We start from the raw sequence: 19,578 nt of genomic DNA on the forward strand, positions 1-19,578 counted from the left end.
CCAATAAATATTAATTACGTGTTTAGTGTTTCTTATTCGGAAGGGAAGAATTCCATTATAGCTACTGGGAACTTGAAATATCACTTAGAAAAGAAACATCCCGAAAAGATCGAAGAGTACCTAAAGTCAACTGTAAGTGCTAATCTTGGTTCACCTCATTGCTATTGTGTGCCCATGTTTAATGTTATGATGGCCTGGAACAAAAAGGTTTCTTACAAACTGAAAATCAAGCATCGAGACTAACAATGGGGCGACCTTGCTGAATTTGGAAGGCCTTTTATGACAAACACTTGAGGGGTTCTTACTAACTGAAAGGCGTGAAAGGAGGACGTTTGCCAATTGGAGATCGACAATACAATATATCTTCGTTATTACAATTATTGATCTTCATTTTGCAAGAACCCTCTTTCAGTTAGCAATAACGCCTCAAGTTAAGGACCTTGCCGCTCGGGACGTTCGCCTCAATCCCCATTGCCAGTCTTGATGGTTGCTCTTCAGTTCGCCAGAACCCATTTCATTGGAACTCGGCCTTTAACCCATATCAGAATGTTCACGTAGTTCGAATTAGATTGGTTACTCAGTACACCAACTGAATACCCATGACATTGAAGCGTTTCAAATGGTAAAACGTAAACAAGTGTTTATAGCCTCTCAAGTTATCATGGTTACGGCCGGTTTGGTGACATTAGTTTATTGTTTGAAGGTCATGGCAACCGATTTTGGTGATGAAAACTAGCATTGGTCGTGCAATAGTTCAACCTGCATATGTATTAATATTCCCCAGTTAGTGTGTAATTAATATCTTCTATTAGATGTACTTGACCGCCATTGAAAATGCAAAACAGAAACTGTTGCGATGGATCGTTTTAAATGACATACCATTTGACGAAGTTGAAACATCAAGTTTTAGAGATTTTGTAAACGCCATTGACCCAAAGAGTTCTGTTGTATCCAATAGTATAATTTTGTCGGGTAAAACTATTAAGAGCTACGTAATGAAGGCATATGCGGAGGAAATACCAAAAATTAACACAATTTGTGAGGTATACATTTTAAACGTAGCTACTGTTAATATGCAAATGGGCATTGACGTCCACTTTCGTATTTCAAAGAACATAGATGGTCAGATAGCTTATACCCTAGACATTTGGACATCAACTAACCGCATACCCTTTATGGGTGTTACTGCCCATTGGATTGACAAAACATGGGGCGTAAGATCGATTTTGCTAGGCTTTATACACTTTCCTGGAAGACATACGGGTGTAGAAATATGCAATGTTTTCCTAGAGCTTATGAAGGAGCGAAACATTAATCAAGTAAACCAGTTAATTGTTATATAAGGACTCAGGTTAAAAGAACAAGTACCACCATTTCAGATATTTGCAATTACTATGGATAATGCGTCCAACAATCAAACCTTCTTAAAGGAGCTCGCCGAAAGAAGTGCCCTTCTTGGATATCGATACTCTATGCAACATAGGCTTCGTTGTTTTGCTCATGTGTTGAATTTAGCCGTGAAAGTTATTCTGGACACGTTGAAATCCAACCCGAAGCACCAAACGGAGGAGGAGTATGGACTGGACGATGAGTATGGACTGGACGATGACGAATCTCTCCGGCTGTCAAATGATGCACCTATTGGGAATGCAATAGTCAAGGTACACAAATACGTGGTCTGACTATCATTTCACAGCCTCTAATTAAGTGTCGATTTTGCTCGGGAATCTCCTTGCTTTTTGTGTCTGATCTATGATCCTAGCCAGAACGGTAAATCGTTCGCCGCTTGTCTTCATTAAGTATCGGTGCTCGATGGGCCGTGGTATTAATTATGGTTCGGGGTCAGTAGGTCGTGGTCCTTATCGTGGTTCGGTGTCAGTAGGCCGTGGTCCTTATCGTGGTTCGGGGTCAGTAGGTCGTGGTCCTTATCGTGGTTCGGGGTCAGTAGGTCGTGGTCCTTATCGTGGTTCGGGGTCAGTAGGCCGTGGTCCTTATCGTGGTTCGGTGTCAGTAGGCCGTAGTACTTGGTCGCGTTCAAGCCATTTGTAACACAAAGTAAAGTGCCAGGAAGAGGTTCTCTTACAATATATATTGCCCATTTTTCCGACATGTCAGATGAGAGTTGCCATAGTCCACATTCGATTGTCCATCTTGAAGGAAGAGAAACTGCACCACTTAAACAAGTCGTTTGGAATCAAGGACTTATCACTTGTATTAGATGTCACACATCGCTGGAATTCCACATACGACATGCTCAAAAGGGCACTGACTTTGAAACCGGTAATGTTATGCATATTTCGGACGGTTCTAATGTGGTTGTTTTGTAATGCATTTATATATAGTCATTACAATCGCTCATGAGAAGTGAAAAGGACCTCCTTAAATATAATGTTTCTGATGCAGAATGGACTCAAATCGAAGAGTTTGTTGACGTTTTGAAGGCAAGTTAACGCTCATTGAATGACATACGTTTTAAAATCGTCTTATGTTTGTAAAATATATCCAAGGACTTCGAACTGGCAACAAGACGAGTATCGGTTTCCAAGTACCCTACCATCTCAATTGTTATGCCTGTTTATCATTGGCTGCAGGACAGGTTAAAGGATACAATAAGCAAAACTGATGGACCTCTAAAAGAAGCTTGCTGCCTTGCCCGAAATAAGCTGGAGGAATATTCCGAACAATCTAACGTGGAGGCTCAGTGGATAGCAATAGGTAATAAAGACGAAATAGGAAACGTACTTTTACTCGCAATACGATCTCGTCCCACAAAGAAAGCATGTTCATAGAAATAACTTTATTTTTATGAATGTAACCACACGCTTTCTCTGTTGGGTGAGACGGCACTTCGAGTAAAAGTACGTTACCTTCAATGCTCTATTCTATGGCCCACGGTAACTGTTGATGTCGCTACAATATTCCTTCTATCGTCAGTTGTAGATCCAACCCTCAAACTGGATTTCTTCGAAGATCATTATGATAAAACATCTGTGAAGAATATTAAATCTGCCGTTTTAAACACGTTCAACAAGTTTTATGACGCAAATAGCGGTCCGGCAGAATACCCAGCTTATGCTTCGGACAAATGTAGTTCAGACCTAACTAATGCAATGCTGTCGGTATATCCTAAGCGAGCCAGGAAATGTACCAAAGGTTCAGAACTCCTACTATATTTAAAGGACGAACTAGCGTCACCAAATTCGGATATTCTTGAATGGTGGAGGGTAAGTGGCATAGGAAGGTTCGATTATTTCCTGTTGAGTATTAAATGTCAGATGGCAATAGAAACTAAGATCTCTCATCACAAACAAAACCAAATTCCAATCCAATTTGTCCCATAGATTAATGAAACAAAGTATCCCAATGTTGCCACAATGGCGAGGGACTATTTGTCAATCCAAGGGTCATCCGTGCCATCAGAACGAACGTTTTCTAAAGGAGGAAACCTTGTATCACCCAAGCGTGGATCGTTAAAGCCAGATACAATTTCAGCCGTTATGTGCTTGAAGTCATGGTGGACGGCTTCACTATAATGCTTGTTATATAATTACAAATATGAACATAATAAAACGTTTTTGAACCTATTGCTAATCCTTCGCTGACTTATTTGAAAATAGGTGCATCATGGTTTATGCAGAGCTTTAAAAGTTTAAATCGCGTTAACGTTAGCAAGTAACTATCCAGTGTTTAATTTGTGTACAAGCGAGCTGGATCTCCGCACAATTCTTATGGATGGTAATAGATTAATACGCTATTATTGTAACACATCAGTTACATGAATTCGTAGAAAACAATATCTTTGCGTGTAATTTACTATAAAAGTCATCTGAATTTACTAAGGGAAATGGTGTTGTTCATGAATATATGAGCGTATTTCGGAAATGGGTGTTTTATTCATCGTATAATATTATATACATCTGCTTACGCATATATATATTATTGTTCATAAACAATTCATATTTGATTGGTACAGCTTGTCATTTTCTCCGTTTATATTTCCTTACGGATAGGATAGCATTTTCAGTTATTCATAACCCTTTGTCTATAAGTAATATGTACAAGAGACTATGTGTAATTTAATGTAATCTATATCAGAGTCCAAGCCCTAAAAATTCAATTACTTGTGAATAGTATTTCATGACGGTGGATCTCAGTGTGATAGTTTGCGTTAGTGTTAAGACAAACCAAAAGCATGTCAGGATTCCGGACAAGACCGTACCACCCACTCTGCCGTAAATTAGGAGGAATAATGCCAAGATCTGCAACACGCTTCTTGAATTTAAATCATCGAAATGTTAATACGGTTTTCTTCATTTTGCCTTACGTAAGTTCCAAATTGAAGGACGACCGCTAAATTGTCAACGATTTGAAAATCGCCGTAGTATATTTGATTTCCAAATTTCAAGACGCAAATTGCGGCCAGTAACAAACCGTGAACTGAAAATACAAATCAATTATAGTCTGTCAAACGAAAGAAGAGCCCTGAGAAATTTGTTCAAATTGGTGTCGCCACCATCGACCCCATAGTACTTTATCAACTTGTTTTGTTTTGTCAATAGTCGTCTGTAATATAGTCTGCTATAAACAGATAGGCTTAATCGCAATAGAACCAATAAATTTTGCTATATATATTTAATATGTTTATGTTTCATGATTTTTTACGATCATCGAGTATTAAAGAATAAAAAACAAAATTAACGACAAGACACCAGTTTTATCTTTGTTGAACTAGCATTGCAATATATTTTAATGACATAAGTTAAAGTACTTGTCCATAAGTAGTTCAGCATCAAAGCGTCTTCAGTCCACGTTTTCATCAGTCTTCGCTGTCTTCTTGCATATTAATTTTAAGAGGTTCAATTGTGGTTTCGATGATGGAATCTTTTTCCCAATACTCATGCATTATATTCTCGACGTGAACTTTTTGAAATAATAAAGCGTCACAAGTCCAGAACCCTGAAGTGCGAAATTGACGAGGTTGCTAAAAGTAGAGGTCACACGGTAGTGAGGATTCCACCGTACCATTGCCAGTTTTACCCGATTGAACTAATATGGGCACAAGTGAAGAACGACGTTGCGAAGCAGAATTCTGGTTTCAAACTCTCGACGGTCAAAGATGCAACATTGAGGGCCATTGAACGTGTGACACCAGAGAATTGGCGTATGGCAATAGAGCACGTCGAGAATATAATGCATGAGTATTGGGAAAAAGATTCCATCATCGAAACCACAATTGAACCTCTTAAAATCAATATGCAAGAAGACAGCGAAGACTCTGATGAAAACGTGGACTGAAGACGCTTTGATGCTGAACTACTTATGGACAAGTACTTTAACTTATGTCATTAAAATATATTGCAATGCTAGTTCAACAAAGATAAAACTGGTGTCTTGTCGTTAATTTTGTTTTTTATTCTTTAATACTCGATGATCGTAAAAAATCATGAAACATAAACATATTAAATATATATAGCAAAATTTATTGGTTCTATTGCGATTTAGCCTATCTGTTTATAGCAGACTATATTACAGACGACTATTGACAAAACAAAACAAGTTGATAAAGTACTATGGGGTCGATGGTGGCGACACCAATTTGGACAAATTTCTCAGGGCTCTTCTTTCGTTTGACAGACTATACTTGTACCTACTTTTTAGGATTTTTTTCGGACTTTCTCCTTTAAAATAATTCATAAGAGGAGGAATAATCAGTGCATCCTGTACAGCGCTTTTTGTGCCGTATAACGATGATCCATGCTCAAAATGGACTTACACTTTTCGTAATCGAAAGATGAGAACAATGGACGCTTCGCCACACCGACTTGGCGATCAACGCGATTTCCAAAGGAAGGAACAACCAGAGTATCGCGCACGGCACCCAGACCAGGATGGTCTTTTGAAAACAAGGAGTGAAGTCAGGATTATCAGTGTACCATGTCAAATTAGCGTCCTATTAAAAAATAATTACAGACTTGTTAACATATTTAATTGCTTCGATACTAGTTTGTTATATTTATTGTTCTAAGGGAGCTGTAGCTCTCAAAGATGAGACTTCATACTGCATCTAATGTATAATGATTTTTTCTTTATTTTAACTTATTACTTTAAGCCCAAAATCATTGATATACTCAGAGATTGCTACCGCTATATCATTATTATTACTGCGTTTAGTTTGGTGGATCTGACACTTAAAAAGAAAAACATACCCAAAATGGAGATTCACAAAAATTATCCAAAATGAAGGAACTCATTTTAAGATTATTAACACTGAAATATTTGCTAAAATAAAATAATTTAAGCAATTTATTTAACAGCCAGTCGATGATATGTTATCGGGCCGCTAACTAATCCTTTTGATGTTTTCCTATATAAACCGTAACGTTCATGGCATAAAACAGTACATTAAAAGACCTTGATCAAGTCTCACTCGCAAAACACAAGTGGCTTTCAGAACGAATTCGTCTACATTGGAGCTGAATAACAAATAGCCAGACTTCATGAGATAAAAACGTTCTTTTAAGAACTGTACATTTTGTCCTTATTCCTAGGGAAGATATTGTATGATAATCTTTGGATAGTTAATTAAAAACTGTATTTGTAGAACATAAAGAGTAAATTTTATTTTAATAATTCATCTTTGTAAAGGTAGTGGAATCCTTGAATGAATAGAAGAATTCGTTTCAATTTGACGAAAGATACGATAGCTATAAATCTCAAATTACAAAGGAGATTAAGGCCAAGTTAAGGCCGTGAAGAGTATATAGCTCTACTAAAACCAAATCTAAGACGGAGGACCTCAAGGGCACATAATCAGCCCTGGATTTAGCAACTGGACTTATCAGAGGTGACTTAATTATTCACTTATGAAAAAACTAAGCTTAATTAAATGAGACGAAGTAATGAAAAGCACAAAAATCTACAACGCATTAGACGTAGTGTTAAATCACGATAAGCGAGTGCCTGCAAAATGAAACTTTCAAAGTTTTCATTTATAATTTGTTTATTATTATTTGTGCTGAAAAGTTTAACAATTTGCGTTGAGCAATTACCGATCCAAGGATTATAATTAATGTAATGTGTAATGTAAAGTACACCAAGTAACGATGCTGTATTAGTAATGAAGTAAATTATAAAGGTAGTCCGTCAAATTTTTAACGAACAATATATAAAATTAAACGTAAAGCAAAGCTGCTTAATTTAAAGGATTTAGATTATGTTGGCATCTTTGGCCAAATCGTAGAACTTTGATTGTTCATTCCTCAGGAAAGCATCTGGCGAGTCGAATTCCACAATTCGGCCCTGATCGAGGACCATTACCTATGAAGATTTCAGTGACAACAAATTAGCCAATCAATTTAAGCCGGTTTTTTAGGTAGTTAAACTAACTTGTCGTAGTCTAAGATGGTGTTTATTCTGCGCGCGATGGTGATGATGGAAGAGTTGGTGAATTCCCTCTTGATGGTCTCTTGAATGAGATCGTCGGTATCCATGTCGACCGAGGCCGTCGCTTCGTTTGGATCAGGATCTTGGTGTTCCTCAACAAGGCACGAGCCAAGCAGACCAAGTTGTTGTTGTTCTTCATGACTGGTACAATGGGTGCTGCGTACTCTGAGAATAGGATTGGTGATATGATGTTAGCTTTTTCCAGTCTTATCAATTCGGCATCGACCTTATCCTTCAGAGCGTAGGGAACTGAACGTGGTTTGAAAAATCGTAGTACTGCATTGGGTTTGACATAAAGATGAATCTTGACATCTTTGAGGCAACCAACAGCGTCATCGAACAGTTTCTCGTGTTTGTCCAGTATTTGAAGAAGCTTGGAATTTTGTTCTCGTGAACGGCAGTCCTGTATAGAGTTGACTGATCCCGTCTTTCTCGTGATAATGTTAAACTCGGAGAATATCCAATTGCGACCGCATAAGTCCGGTCTTGATTCGTCAGATACCACCATTAGAGGTAACTCTAGTGTTTTTCCTCCTGACTGGACCTTCAATTTGACTTCTCCTTCGATGCTAACTGAATGACCTGACCACGAGTATAAGCGACGAGGAACAGCGACGAAGATAGCGGAGCCTCTACGAGAAACGAGGCGAATGATGTAGGAGAGCTTGTCGAATCCAATATTCGAAGTTTCGCTTTAATTACGCAAAACGTGCTCCTTACTTCACATTATAAACTTCTGCCGTACAATTCTAAATTTACAAGTGTTATTCTCGAAGATTTCTATACAACCCCTTCCCTTTTCTGTAACCCCTTTGTATAAATCGAAAAACATCTATCTATGTAAATAGCCATCCCTTTATAATCCCTTTCAACCTCTGACCTTTTACAAGCACACGTGCAAAACCAAGTTCAAACACCTTAACTTGTATTAACCTCTGACCTCGCCTAAAAGTATAAAAACTCGCCTCTCCCACTATTTCGACAGCAGAACTCTTTGGTCACTCGCTAAGAAACCATCTTCTCGCTCTATGTTAACCTCGCTAAATGGTTAACCCCCTCTCGCTTGTTAACATCGCTAAATGGTTAACCCCCTCTCGCTTGTTAACCTCGCTACAAGGTTAATCGCCCTCTCGCTTTCGCTGGCTATACTCAGCGCTAGGACTTAACGCTTAAACGGTCCTAGCCGGGTTTTAGACCTCCGAACAACGACCCTCGCGTCGAACTTTAAACTTAGTATTTTTTAACGTATTACTTGAACTTAAACTGTTTTATTTTTTCACATAGTCACGTTTTTGCAATAAACTCAGTTTTTTATTATTTACATCGCTCCGCTTATTATCGCTCAAAAACTCTTAAACGCGTCCACTAATTCACGAACCAGCCTACCACAAAAACCTTTAGATATTTCAGTAACCGCTTCCACATTTTGGTGCCGAAACCCGGTATGATTAGTGACGCGTTCGCGACGAACAATAACTTCGCTTTTAATCGCTTAAATTACGCTTCCGTGAAACGAACTCAAACTACGCTTTCGTGAGTAAAAAAACTAAAAACCTTAAACTAAACATCGCTATTTCGTGAGTAAAATAACTACCGCTTTAATCGCTTTTATTACGCTTTCGCGCACCGAACTTAAACTTCGCCATTTCGTGAGTACGTAACTACGCTTTAATTACGCTTTCGCGCACCGAACTCAAACTTCGCTATTTCGTGAGTAAAAAGTTTAAAACAATGGATGACTTTACGCGCTTAAAATCCAAACGTACGGCCACCAAGCTATCCGCTTCTCGCGCTAAGAACAATTTAGAAACGGAGTTAGGAAAACCGAATCCCGACTACGCCGCTATCGAAGGATACCTCGCTATCCTAAATACAAAAGAACTTAACCTCGTTAACATAAATGAGGCACTAGAACCCTTTTTTACCACCGCGCTTGAGATGGAAAAAGAACAACAAACATCGCAGGATTATATCGACGATCTCGTTATAACACAATCACGAGGACGACACGCTCTTGAGGTCCACGATCAAGCCGCTACCGCTATAGCAGCCGCCGCTAGCCTCACCGCGAGCTCCTTGACGAACGGCCCCCTAGTCACCACGCCGACCGGGTCGCAATCACCAGCCGCCAACGGGACGCAGACCCCGTTTACCGGACAAAAATTGCCTACCACTAACGGCCCCCTAGTCAACACGCTGACCGGGTCGCAAACGCCAGCCGGCAACGGGATGCAGACCCCGTTGACCGCACCTCAATCGCCTTCCAGTAGCGGCCCCCTAATCACCACGCCGACCGGATCGCAAACGTTAGCCGCCAACGGGACGCAGACCCCGTTGACCGCACCTCAATCGCCTTCCAGTAGCGGCCCCCTAATCACCACGCCGACCGGATCGCAAACGTTAGCCGCCAACGGGACGCAGACCCCTTTGACCGAACCTCAATCCTCTACCAGTAGCAGCACCCTAGTTAGCACGCTGACCGGATCGCAAACGCCAGCCGGCAACGGGACGCAGACTACTTTGACCGAAGCCCAATCTCCTTACAGTAACGACTCCCTAGACAACGTTCCGACCGGGTCGCAAACGCCAGCCGACAACGGGGCGCAGACCCCGTTGACCGGATCTCAATCGCTTATCGCTAGCAGCACGCCCTCGCCACCGACCGAAATTCCAACGTTCACCGGGAACGGAATCTCTAGCCTACCGGGTGCCGGCCAGATGACCGCCGCTCTACCTAGCACCGCTCCAGCCATAAGACCGCCGGAAATAGAAACCCGACCATTCTCTGGACAAATCAAAGACCTCGCTTAATACGCAGTAAGAGAAATCGCAAGCAGGGAACGCGCCTCCGTGTTAACTCGGGCTACCGCTCAAAACTTAGAACGGAGATTCTTTAAACCTGATCGCCGACCCCCCGAAAGACCGTCGCAACCGCCGGACTTCAATCGGTACGATAGCCGAAGGCTAAGGCCTCCTAACCACGCGCTCCAAACCAACCAGATGACACGCGCCCCCCTTGGCGCTGCGTCAAGTCCGGTACTCTTGGCAGCCACCCTACGCCCACACGCGAAAAAACATCTAGAAGTCTACCCGGAAGCAAGCGCCCTTTCAGAAGACTCTATGTACATCGATGACTTGGCTTCTAACCTATACCGTCACACAGCTTGGCTTCTACGTTTCCCTAACTTCGCTTCAAGGATCAAGACGTACGGGAGAGCCAACTACCACCGACATTCGCCTTGCCGAAATATATTGGGTCCGCACTACCCAAAAGGAACAATTCCCGGAAGAAGTCCAACGCTTCGCCAAGGACTCTAAGGTCCTTATCCTGCATCCACACCTGGATAAATCGCACTTTACTACGCTGAACGTCATCCGCAGCTTCTCGTTCTTAACCACTCATTTAAAGAACTTTAAAAGTGAATCGCTTTAATGAACATTTTAACTATTGAACTCTTAGTTCAATCGGGGGGAGCATGTCGAATCTAATATTCGAAGTTTCGCTTTAATTACGCAAAACGTGCTCCTTACTTCACATTATAAACTTCTACCGTACAATTCTAAATTTACAAGTGTTATTCTCGAAGATTTCTATACAACCCCTTCCCTTTTGTGTAACCCCTTTGTATAAATCGAAAAACATCTCTCTACGTAAATAGCCATCCCTTTATAATCCCTTTCAACCTCTGACCTTTTACAAGCACACGTGCAAAACCAAGTTCAAACACCTTAACTTGTATTAACCTCTGACCTCGCCTAAAAGTATAAAAACTCGCCTCTCCCACTATTTCGACAGCAGAACTCTTTGGTCACTCGCTAAGAAACCATCTTCTCGCTCTATGTTAACCTCGCTAAATGGTTAACCCCCTCTCGCTTGTTAACCTCGCTACAAGGTTAATCGCCCTCTCGCTTTCGCTGGCTATACTCAGCGCTAGGACTTAACGTTTAAACGGTCCTAGCCGGGTTTTAGACCTCCGAACAACGACCCTCGCGTCGAACTTTAAACTTAGTATTTTTTAACGTATTACTTGAACTTAAACTGTTTTATTTTTTCACATAGTCACGTTTTTGCAATAAACTCAGTTTTTTATTATTTACATCGCTCCGCTTATTATCGCTCAAAAACTCTTAAACGCGTCCACTAATTCACGAACCAGCCTACCACAAAAACCTTTAGATATTTCAGTAACCGCTTCCACAGAGCTCTCCGGTCTGCGCAATATTCGCGCGAGTCTTTTTAGCCACATCGTATGATGAACATCTACGATGTGGGTCTTAGTTTGACCTGGCCTGTTGGTGGTGGTGGTGGTGGTGGTGGTGGGGGCGTCGTGAAAGAGAACTGTCTTAGACAGTATAAAATTTTTCGGTCGTCATTGAAGGGAGAGTGAATGGGAGAGAATTGGGGTGAGGTGATATATTTCGTTCGTGTATTTTAAAAGGAAGGGAATTATAATTAAGCACAGAGTAATTTCTTTCCCATATACGGCAACGTCATAACCCTCTATCTCTTACCTTAGTGATATCCGCCCTCCCCTTCCCTTCCGGGGGCAAATAGTATTCTCTAGTACAAAGTTGCCCCTAACGTAGGGGATACACAGTTCACCCCCCTCTCAACCGAAATTACTCTATTGGATTTATTTGTACTAGCAAAGTTAAACATTGAGAATTGTGATTTACGTTTGCTCGATATATTTAAAGCGAGAGAGAGGACTATGGTATTGCCTTAATTTGAATGGAAGGTTTAAAGGTAGCGTCGGCGAGGTTTATTACCGATCTAGAACGCTAGATGGCGCTCGCGTTGGGGGCGGTGGCCTAAAATTTGAAAAAAGGACCATACCCTACGAGTGGATGAATCGCGTCACGTGGGTTACAAAGACTCTATTTGCCCCTCAACCTGGACTCCACGAATCAATATAAATGAAGCTCGCCTAGAGCGCAAAACCTTGCAGTCCATTTTGCACCCCTTTTCCTCATTCTTTCGTGACAGCGAGGAGTGGTTTTTCTTTTTCGCACCTGGGAACTTCATTTATTCTTGGAATTTTTCTTTTTTTTTTGTACTATGCTCAGGGTTGTCTGATTTAAATCAGTTTGATTTAAATCACTGATTTAAATCATGATTTAAATCAAGCGATTTTTTTAAAAAAATCATTTGATTAAAATCAAGAATATATTTTTATTTTTAAAAAATGTTTTCTAAGATTCCAAGGAGTATTTTAAGTAACTCGAGAAGAAACTTAATTAGAAAAGACCTAAAATTAAAAATAATCGTGGTTTTGGTATATTTCAATCTATGTTTTTCCCAGAACTCCAGTTTGTCTTGCTGGAAAGGCTAGGAAATGAAATAGCGGTCAAGCTAGTCTTTTTATACAAGCATTTGAATAGTAATAATATCAAATAGCTGCTTAAATGTCATGATTATTTTGCTTTTGCTTAATTTTGACTCAAAAGTTTTCATGTTGGTAATTTACTATCTATTAGTTCAATAAAAATCAAAAAAATCAAATAAATCAATTAAAATCAAAAAAATCCGATTTAAATAAAAAAAAATCGATTTTTTTGATTTTTTTGAAAAAAATAAAAAAAATCGCCAACCCTGACTATGCTGTTATAGTCATAGGAGAGGGGAAATTCGCGGAATTGAGAAATCATTCGACTTGGTTTGGTTGGGGGCTTGGGGCCGGGCGCGTTTAGCGATCGGTTAGGTATCTTTGTATCCCTCCCTCTGGGCGCGCTTTTGTAAGAGAGGATACTGTACGCGCCCAGTAGGGGCATGACACTGAGCTAAGAGATAGGAGGTATGCCGTTTGCATAGGTAGTACTGCCATTACTCTATATCGGGCCTGACTTCAGTCTTACAACATCAGAACCAGTTTGTGTACCTGTACATGTATATAGACAAGCCTTTAGCAACTAGGGTTTTCTATACAATGTTGTGATTCTTTCTCGTATAACCGTGTCTAATCATAGAGCTGTTAAACTGGCAGCTTCAAGACGGAAAGGGTGTAGCGCTTCAAACTATTGTATCTATAAATCGAGACAGGTTTGGGGGAGAATAGGTAGGCTAAAGACATTTTCTACGATTTAGGAAAGGAGAAAAAACTTATGCGTCATGCACTGCACAGCCTTAGACCATTGTTGGGTATTGTACAACCTTAGCACATTGCAAAATAATTTTGGTCTTTGTTAGCAACATCGAATGATAGATAATACCAGGTGGTAATTAGCAAAGGAGATGTATGTATTCATCCTTATTGGCATTAAGGGGTAGTATGGACTGGTACTTGCTTCGTTACTTTGAGTGGGGTAAGGGTGTGATGGTGTTGGAAAATTTTTGTGCCGGCTCGCTAAAAGCAAGGAGGATGAATAAGAGAGAAGACTCGTTTTGGAAATGTGGATATAAAAACATGCATCGGCGCGTAAGCCGTTGGTATAGGCGCACGTCACGTGATCGTTCTTGCAAACGAGGAATATTCAAAATTATAAACAAGCTGATGAGGCTAGAAAAAGGGGGCTTGAACGCATGGGCGAGAACGTACGCTCTCTTGCCGTGAGAAGGTCGTGGTAATCATAGTAACTGGGGAACGCCACAGTGTAATTTTATGAACTGCGGACTACGTGCATTTTGACTGACTCTGAACCTCCTCTCTTACAAATCCGACTTGCTACCTACCGTATAGACCATTTCGGAAATTAAATAAGGTACCATTGCGGTATCCTCCTTGGCGCCAAGAAACCCCGCTAGATTCAGTGCGAGTTGGCTAGCCTCCCGCGAGCAGTGAACTCGGGCTCATTCTGGCGTCTCTTCTTGGCGCGAGGGAGAATACCCCAATGGCCGCCTCTCCCTTGTGGGTTGGTTACTCAGTATTTATATTCCGAAATTTTCTATAGTTTGTAGGTAAAGGGGGTCTGTAAAGCAGAAATGTGGTTTTATTTTTGTTTGGGTTCTAAGAATTCCCTCCAGATCCATGAATGTATACCATTTCTCAGTCTTGGCGGATGGTGTTAATTTCGGGAGGGTAATTGAGGTTTTCCTACCCTTTTCTTAGTATCAACTCTGCTTTAAAGTGAAATTCCGGGTGGCTAGTGCTTCCCAAACACACCCAAAATATCGGCCGGTTCTGACATTTCTACCTTGAATACAAGTTCATTCGTTCATTATTTTAAAAGGAGATAAAAGAAATGTTTAGGTGCATTGGAATGTGGTCACCGAAGAAATGGAGATAGAATTCAGTCTCGTCGAGGGGCTACTCACTATTATGGTTACTGCAGTGATTAAAACATTATTTAATAGCCACTTGTACCCAGAACAACTCGCCAATTACACATGGCAAAGGTAATTGTAAAGCGATTAACGAGTCATTTCATTTCAGAAAGAAGTATGTTCGAAACACTTCGCAATTATCACACGATATAAGGAATTAGATCGGGATAACCAAATCATTTCACGTCAGGTGTTCACAGGATATAAAGAAGGATCACGTCCCTTTCGTTTGAAGAACGTTCAAACCAATGTACTTTTTCAGTTTTTCCAAGAAATAAATAAAAATGCTCATTATATACTCTTGTTCAACTTCACTTGACAGTATTGTAAAGGTTGAGGAGCATTAGCCAATATATAATGGCAAGTACGGTTTCTCAAGTGCGGATAAACAGGAGTATAGATATTTGTCTCCATAGTTTCATTTTAAGTTAAAAATATCAAATCGAAAAAAATAGTGAATCTTTATAAAAGACATTTCTATTCAAAGCTACTAGCCTTTAGCACATAGAGAGTGAGAAAATGCATTGAAAGACGTGTGTATGGCATTGGGAAAAGGGAATAAAGGAATCAACTATAGGTGATTGGTTGTCAAACTATTCAGGTGGTCGAAACTACCCTGCCCTTATTTGAAAAAAAGGGGGGGGGAGGTACCTCCTTCTTACAGAGAAAAAACTTAATAGTATTGCAATGTTAGGGGGTTTCAGTTTAAACCTTTGCCCTCTTAAAACTCCGAACCCCTTCTTGGTACCGCAGTCCCCAGTATGGCAGTAAGACTATAGAGTAATGGCACCTCCCTGCCTTTGGCTACGTTACGCTCTATGAGAAATTAACATGGAGTGCCACTACTCTATATAGGGGCAAAAAGAAAACCCAGTCTGGCGTTTTTCGTCCCCACGTTTAACATTCTTAAGCTATCCCTACCATCAACGGTCACGTGGCGCGGGCACCATCCATGGGGGAGGGGGGGTTTGGCGAACCTAAAGGAAGCGTGGCTTCGTCGTTGGTGCGGTAACGGATGGGGGAAAGGGGGGAGTAGAAAATTCGTTAGAAATAAACGGAGTTGCAAGCTTTTTCGCCTAGGCGGCAGCACATTTTCTCGGCGTTTGGAGCTACACAGGAAAGTTTCACTAAAGGGGCGCCAACCGAGCAGAGTTCCCCTTTAATACTCCCTTTAAAATTCCGGTCACCCGTGGACAATAAGGGTTTCACGCCATCAAGCATCCCGATCCCCGATTTCAAAATTCAAAGAAATGGAGGGGGATTTTTAAGAAGCAAAAGCAAGTAAATACCGACGTTATATGTAGAATGGTGTTTATTATTAGAATTTACGTGTATTTCTCCTCAAATCGAGAAAATTTTTAAAAGAAAGTCCGAGCGGGCAAGAATTCTAGAAGCGCGCTTTAGAAATCTTTTTAGTTTCTTCTTAGCTACAAGGTATCGATGGGATTAATAGTTTTACCTGAGTAGTAGTGGTAGTAGTAGTAGTATTAGTAATTTAGTAACGGGCGTTGGCAGTGGCGTCGCCAGGTGTTTTTTGGAGGCGCTTGAGCCCCCTGAAAATTCTGTGAAGCCCCTCCTAAAATTTTTTAAAAGCACCCCCTAATATTTACCTACAACCTCTCCTAATTATTCAGTTGGGGTGAATTGAAGTTTTTACTATGATAGTGAAATACACATAGAAACACTATTTCATATTTATATCCTCTAGAGCGTATGTATACAGTCGTAACAGTCTATTTTGATGATTTTTCTATGGCATAGCTACTCTACACCGTCCCTAGCGCTGAGGGCAACATCTTCCCCCTTTCGTCTCAATCGCCTTCCTTGACAGTGCCTTCCGAAGCAAGGTCTAAAAATAACTTCTCCCCCTCCTTTACCCAATAAAGTACCGAGGATCTCCGAATCGAATAATTGAAATTTGCCATTAACTGCCCCCCCTCAATTAAGCACGCCCACTAGTCACACTCGAGTTTAGTCTAGTCCTGATATAGTCAATGCCAAGTTATATTCAAACATTTTAACAGTAATAAAATTAATTTATGTGATGCGAAAGCTTTTGTGATAAAACAGCGTTCAGTCCTTAATTACTTTTCCTTATTTTATTACTCTAATATTCGCCTTATAGACAAGAGGGTGTCATGATAAAAGTGATGTGTTTTGAAAAATTGGAAACACAACACTTTAGGGAGGGCTTAAGCCCTCCCAAATCCGAGCCCCTGGCGACGCCACTGGGCGTTGGCGGTATTTGATTCTCTTTGCCAAGCAGCCATTGAAAAATTATTCCCTCTGACCGGTATATTAGGGGATATTTCACTAGAAGTATATTTATTGTAGTAGGTATAGCGAGAGTACGTAAACGATATGGCTTAATTATGGGCTAGACCATCTTTTTTGTTATTGGTTACAGCTATAAGCGTTGACGTTTAAAGCTATGTTCACTAAAATTTGAAATTGAACTGGCGCGCGCCAACCGACGCGCGCAGCATTTCCACGTACCCATCTTTAGGAAGGGAGGAGGAAACTATAGGGGATTCAAGGATGATGAACCTTTTGGCATCTGATTTTTACAATGTTCTAAAAAATGGGAAATGGGTTAACACTTTCGTGTTAAAAGTTTTTGACTAGGCAGAAAAGTTACCTCGCTTTTTGATTTTTAGCCACATCGTATGATGTACATCTAAGATGAGGCTCTTAGTTTGACCTGCCCTGTTGTCATTCTCGTAGTAGTAGTAGTGTAAAATTTTTGGTTCGTCATTGAAGGGACAGTGAATGAAAGAGGATTGTGGTGAGGTGATATTTTTCGTTCATTTTTTACATGGATGGGGATTGTAATAATTGTTTAAGCATTTCACTTAATTGTACAAGGGATGTTAATGATTGTGAATTGTGTTTTACGTTTTCTCGATATATCTAAAGCGAAAGAAACGATTATTGGATTGCCTTAATATAATGGAAGGTGTTAAACTCTCCTTTTAAAATTTCTGTCAACTGTCGACAATAACGATTTCACGCATTTAATTCCGCTCCTCTATTTAAACATTCAAGGAAATCGAGGTTAACTTTAAATGCAAAAGCAAGTATATACTTATGGTATATTTTTTTGAATTGTGTTAAGGTGGTGTTTATCACGATCCCAGAATTTACGTGTATTTCTCCAGAAAGCAAAAATAAATTTAAGAGCAAAAGGAAGTATATAGTATCTTTATATTTAATAAAGTGTATTGCAATTTTAACATAAGTAAATTTATGAACGTAAGGATTACGGCCCAAGTAATTATTTTTTAGGTCAGGGAAACGAGGGGGCTTAATCACTTGGATTTTCTGTACTTCAATTAAGGTTTAGGTATGCGTTATTGTGGGGATACTCACTTACTTATGCGTTACGATTAATCATTTTTGCACTGTTAAAGGGTGCGCAAGTTTCCTATTTGTGTCGCACTATTTTAATTATAACAGAAGAAAATGAATCGAAGTTAGAATTACTAGTAATCATTTTATCACACTTAAAGGTAGCGCATCGAGGGGCAATATTCGTTACGATGTGGCTAAAATTATGAACCCAGCCCTTGTGTCATCTTGTTTGTATCGCACTCTTTACCTAACCTTCTTCTCTCCTGTTCCTTCTGGTCCCATAAAACTTCGATGTCAGACTCCTTTTGGTAAACCGATTTCCCCTTTCCTCACCACATCGACAGTGTACAGTGACCTCATAGGGGGCTTAACTGAAAATCCCCCTCTCTCTCCGATTCCGTGTTTTTATTATTTTCGCAAACTACAGTTTATATAATATAAATATAAATAATAATAATACCAATTACATGTAAAACTACAAAAAAAAATTTAAGCGTCCCTCGAGCATTGAGGATTATCTAAAAGCCACTACAACTGAGACATCTGGAAATGAATTAATTAATTGTAGATATGACTTGACACAGGTTTGTAATGCTAAACGAAAAAATCACCTTATTAGGGTTAGTGTCTCATAGAAAAGGCATTAAATTTGTTTCGGTTTTTTAAGGAAATTGTCTAACAAACCTCACTCATATCGTTTGTTTTTTCGGCCTTGGTCCAAACCAAGACTTTTTTGTACAACAAGGTTTGATTTTACTAGCTTTCGTTTCAAAAATTTCATAATATTTAAATATGAAACACTTTATATTGTAGGATTTTTAGATAATTTGTAAATTAATTTCTTTCGGAAAGCAATTTGGCTCAAAAATTTGAGACCCATATTTTTTCCATTTTTTGTCTCAATAATAATTTTTAATAATTGTAACATTTCCACAGATACTTGTTTTTATAAATTACTTTGTCTTAAAGATTAGGGCTTTTTACAAGAAATCCTAGGCCTGTGTGAGTACTCGATAAGCAACTTTTGAAAGGCTCGACAAGTTTTCGAGCCTCGGAAAAAAGCTCGATAAAAGCTCGAGACCAAGGCTTAAGGTTATCGAGGTTCAGTCAGTGGTCTGTTAGATTCTAGATTAGGTTAAAGGTCAAGAATTACCATCTAACACAATCTACTGAATGTTGAGACGCTGCAGTGACACGCGAAATAGGAATTTATTCTGGTTGGTGTCTTTTTTGTAATCCCACATTTGATTGGCGTAAGTTTTACTTCCACTTTTGGGCAAAGAAAAAAATTAATAATCATTCTTGAAGTTTTAGTTTTAATTTTATGTATAGAAAAATACGCTTGGTTTGTATTATCAATGCGATTGTCAATGCACGTAAGTAATTTCGATTAGTGATAATAGGTTTCAAGATTAATTATAGTCAAATAAAAGTTTATCTGTTATATATACGAATTAATAGGGTTTTTTCTTTACCAAGGACAGTAATTGAAATTGTAAAGGAACATCATTCCAAATTAAGAG

General features: G+C 39.7%; 2 protein-coding genes and 1 long non-coding RNA gene across 4 annotated transcripts; all 3 read left to right on the forward strand.

Annotated features, from left to right (window-relative positions):
- Positions 1-83: 83 nt before the first annotated feature.
- LOC149602723 (uncharacterized) lies at positions 84-2,579 on the forward strand. 2 transcript variants are annotated; one of them, XM_089860323.1, is made up of 5 exons: positions 84-132; positions 813-1,043; positions 1,113-1,661; positions 2,116-2,280; positions 2,343-2,579. In XM_089860323.1, the coding sequence occupies exons 3-5, from the start codon at positions 1,395-1,397 to the stop codon at positions 2,448-2,450; spliced, it is 540 nt and encodes a 179-aa protein (XP_089716449.1). In that variant the 5' UTR covers positions 84-132; positions 813-1,043; positions 1,113-1,394; the 3' UTR covers positions 2,451-2,579. The 2 variants fall into 2 exon arrangements, with proteins under 2 accessions (XP_089716449.1, XP_089716451.1); XM_089860325.1 differs by lacking the exon at positions 84-132 and having other exon boundaries at positions 653-1,043; positions 2,404-2,579.
- On the forward strand, positions 2,425-3,586 carry LOC149602724 (uncharacterized). The gene is made up of 3 exons (XM_089860322.1): positions 2,425-2,715; positions 2,935-3,224; positions 3,342-3,586. The coding sequence occupies exons 1-3, from the start codon at positions 2,568-2,570 to the stop codon at positions 3,531-3,533; spliced, it is 630 nt and encodes a 209-aa protein (XP_089716448.1). The 5' UTR covers positions 2,425-2,567; the 3' UTR covers positions 3,534-3,586.
- A 9,572-nt stretch (positions 3,587-13,158) lies between these two features.
- On the forward strand, positions 13,159-15,000 carry LOC149602725 (uncharacterized). The gene is made up of 2 exons (XR_016377038.1): positions 13,159-14,702; positions 14,814-15,000. It is a non-coding gene; the product is annotated as an uncharacterized LOC149602725 (long non-coding RNA).
- Positions 15,001-19,578: the final 4,578 nt, after the last annotated feature.

Source organism: Phalangium opilio, unplaced genomic scaffold (assembly GCF_054372755.1).
Source record: "Phalangium opilio isolate 3A_F unplaced genomic scaffold, DU_Popi_V2 ptg000352l_1, whole genome shotgun sequence".
NCBI classification, from domain to species: Eukaryota; Metazoa; Arthropoda; class Arachnida; order Opiliones; family Phalangiidae; genus Phalangium; species Phalangium opilio.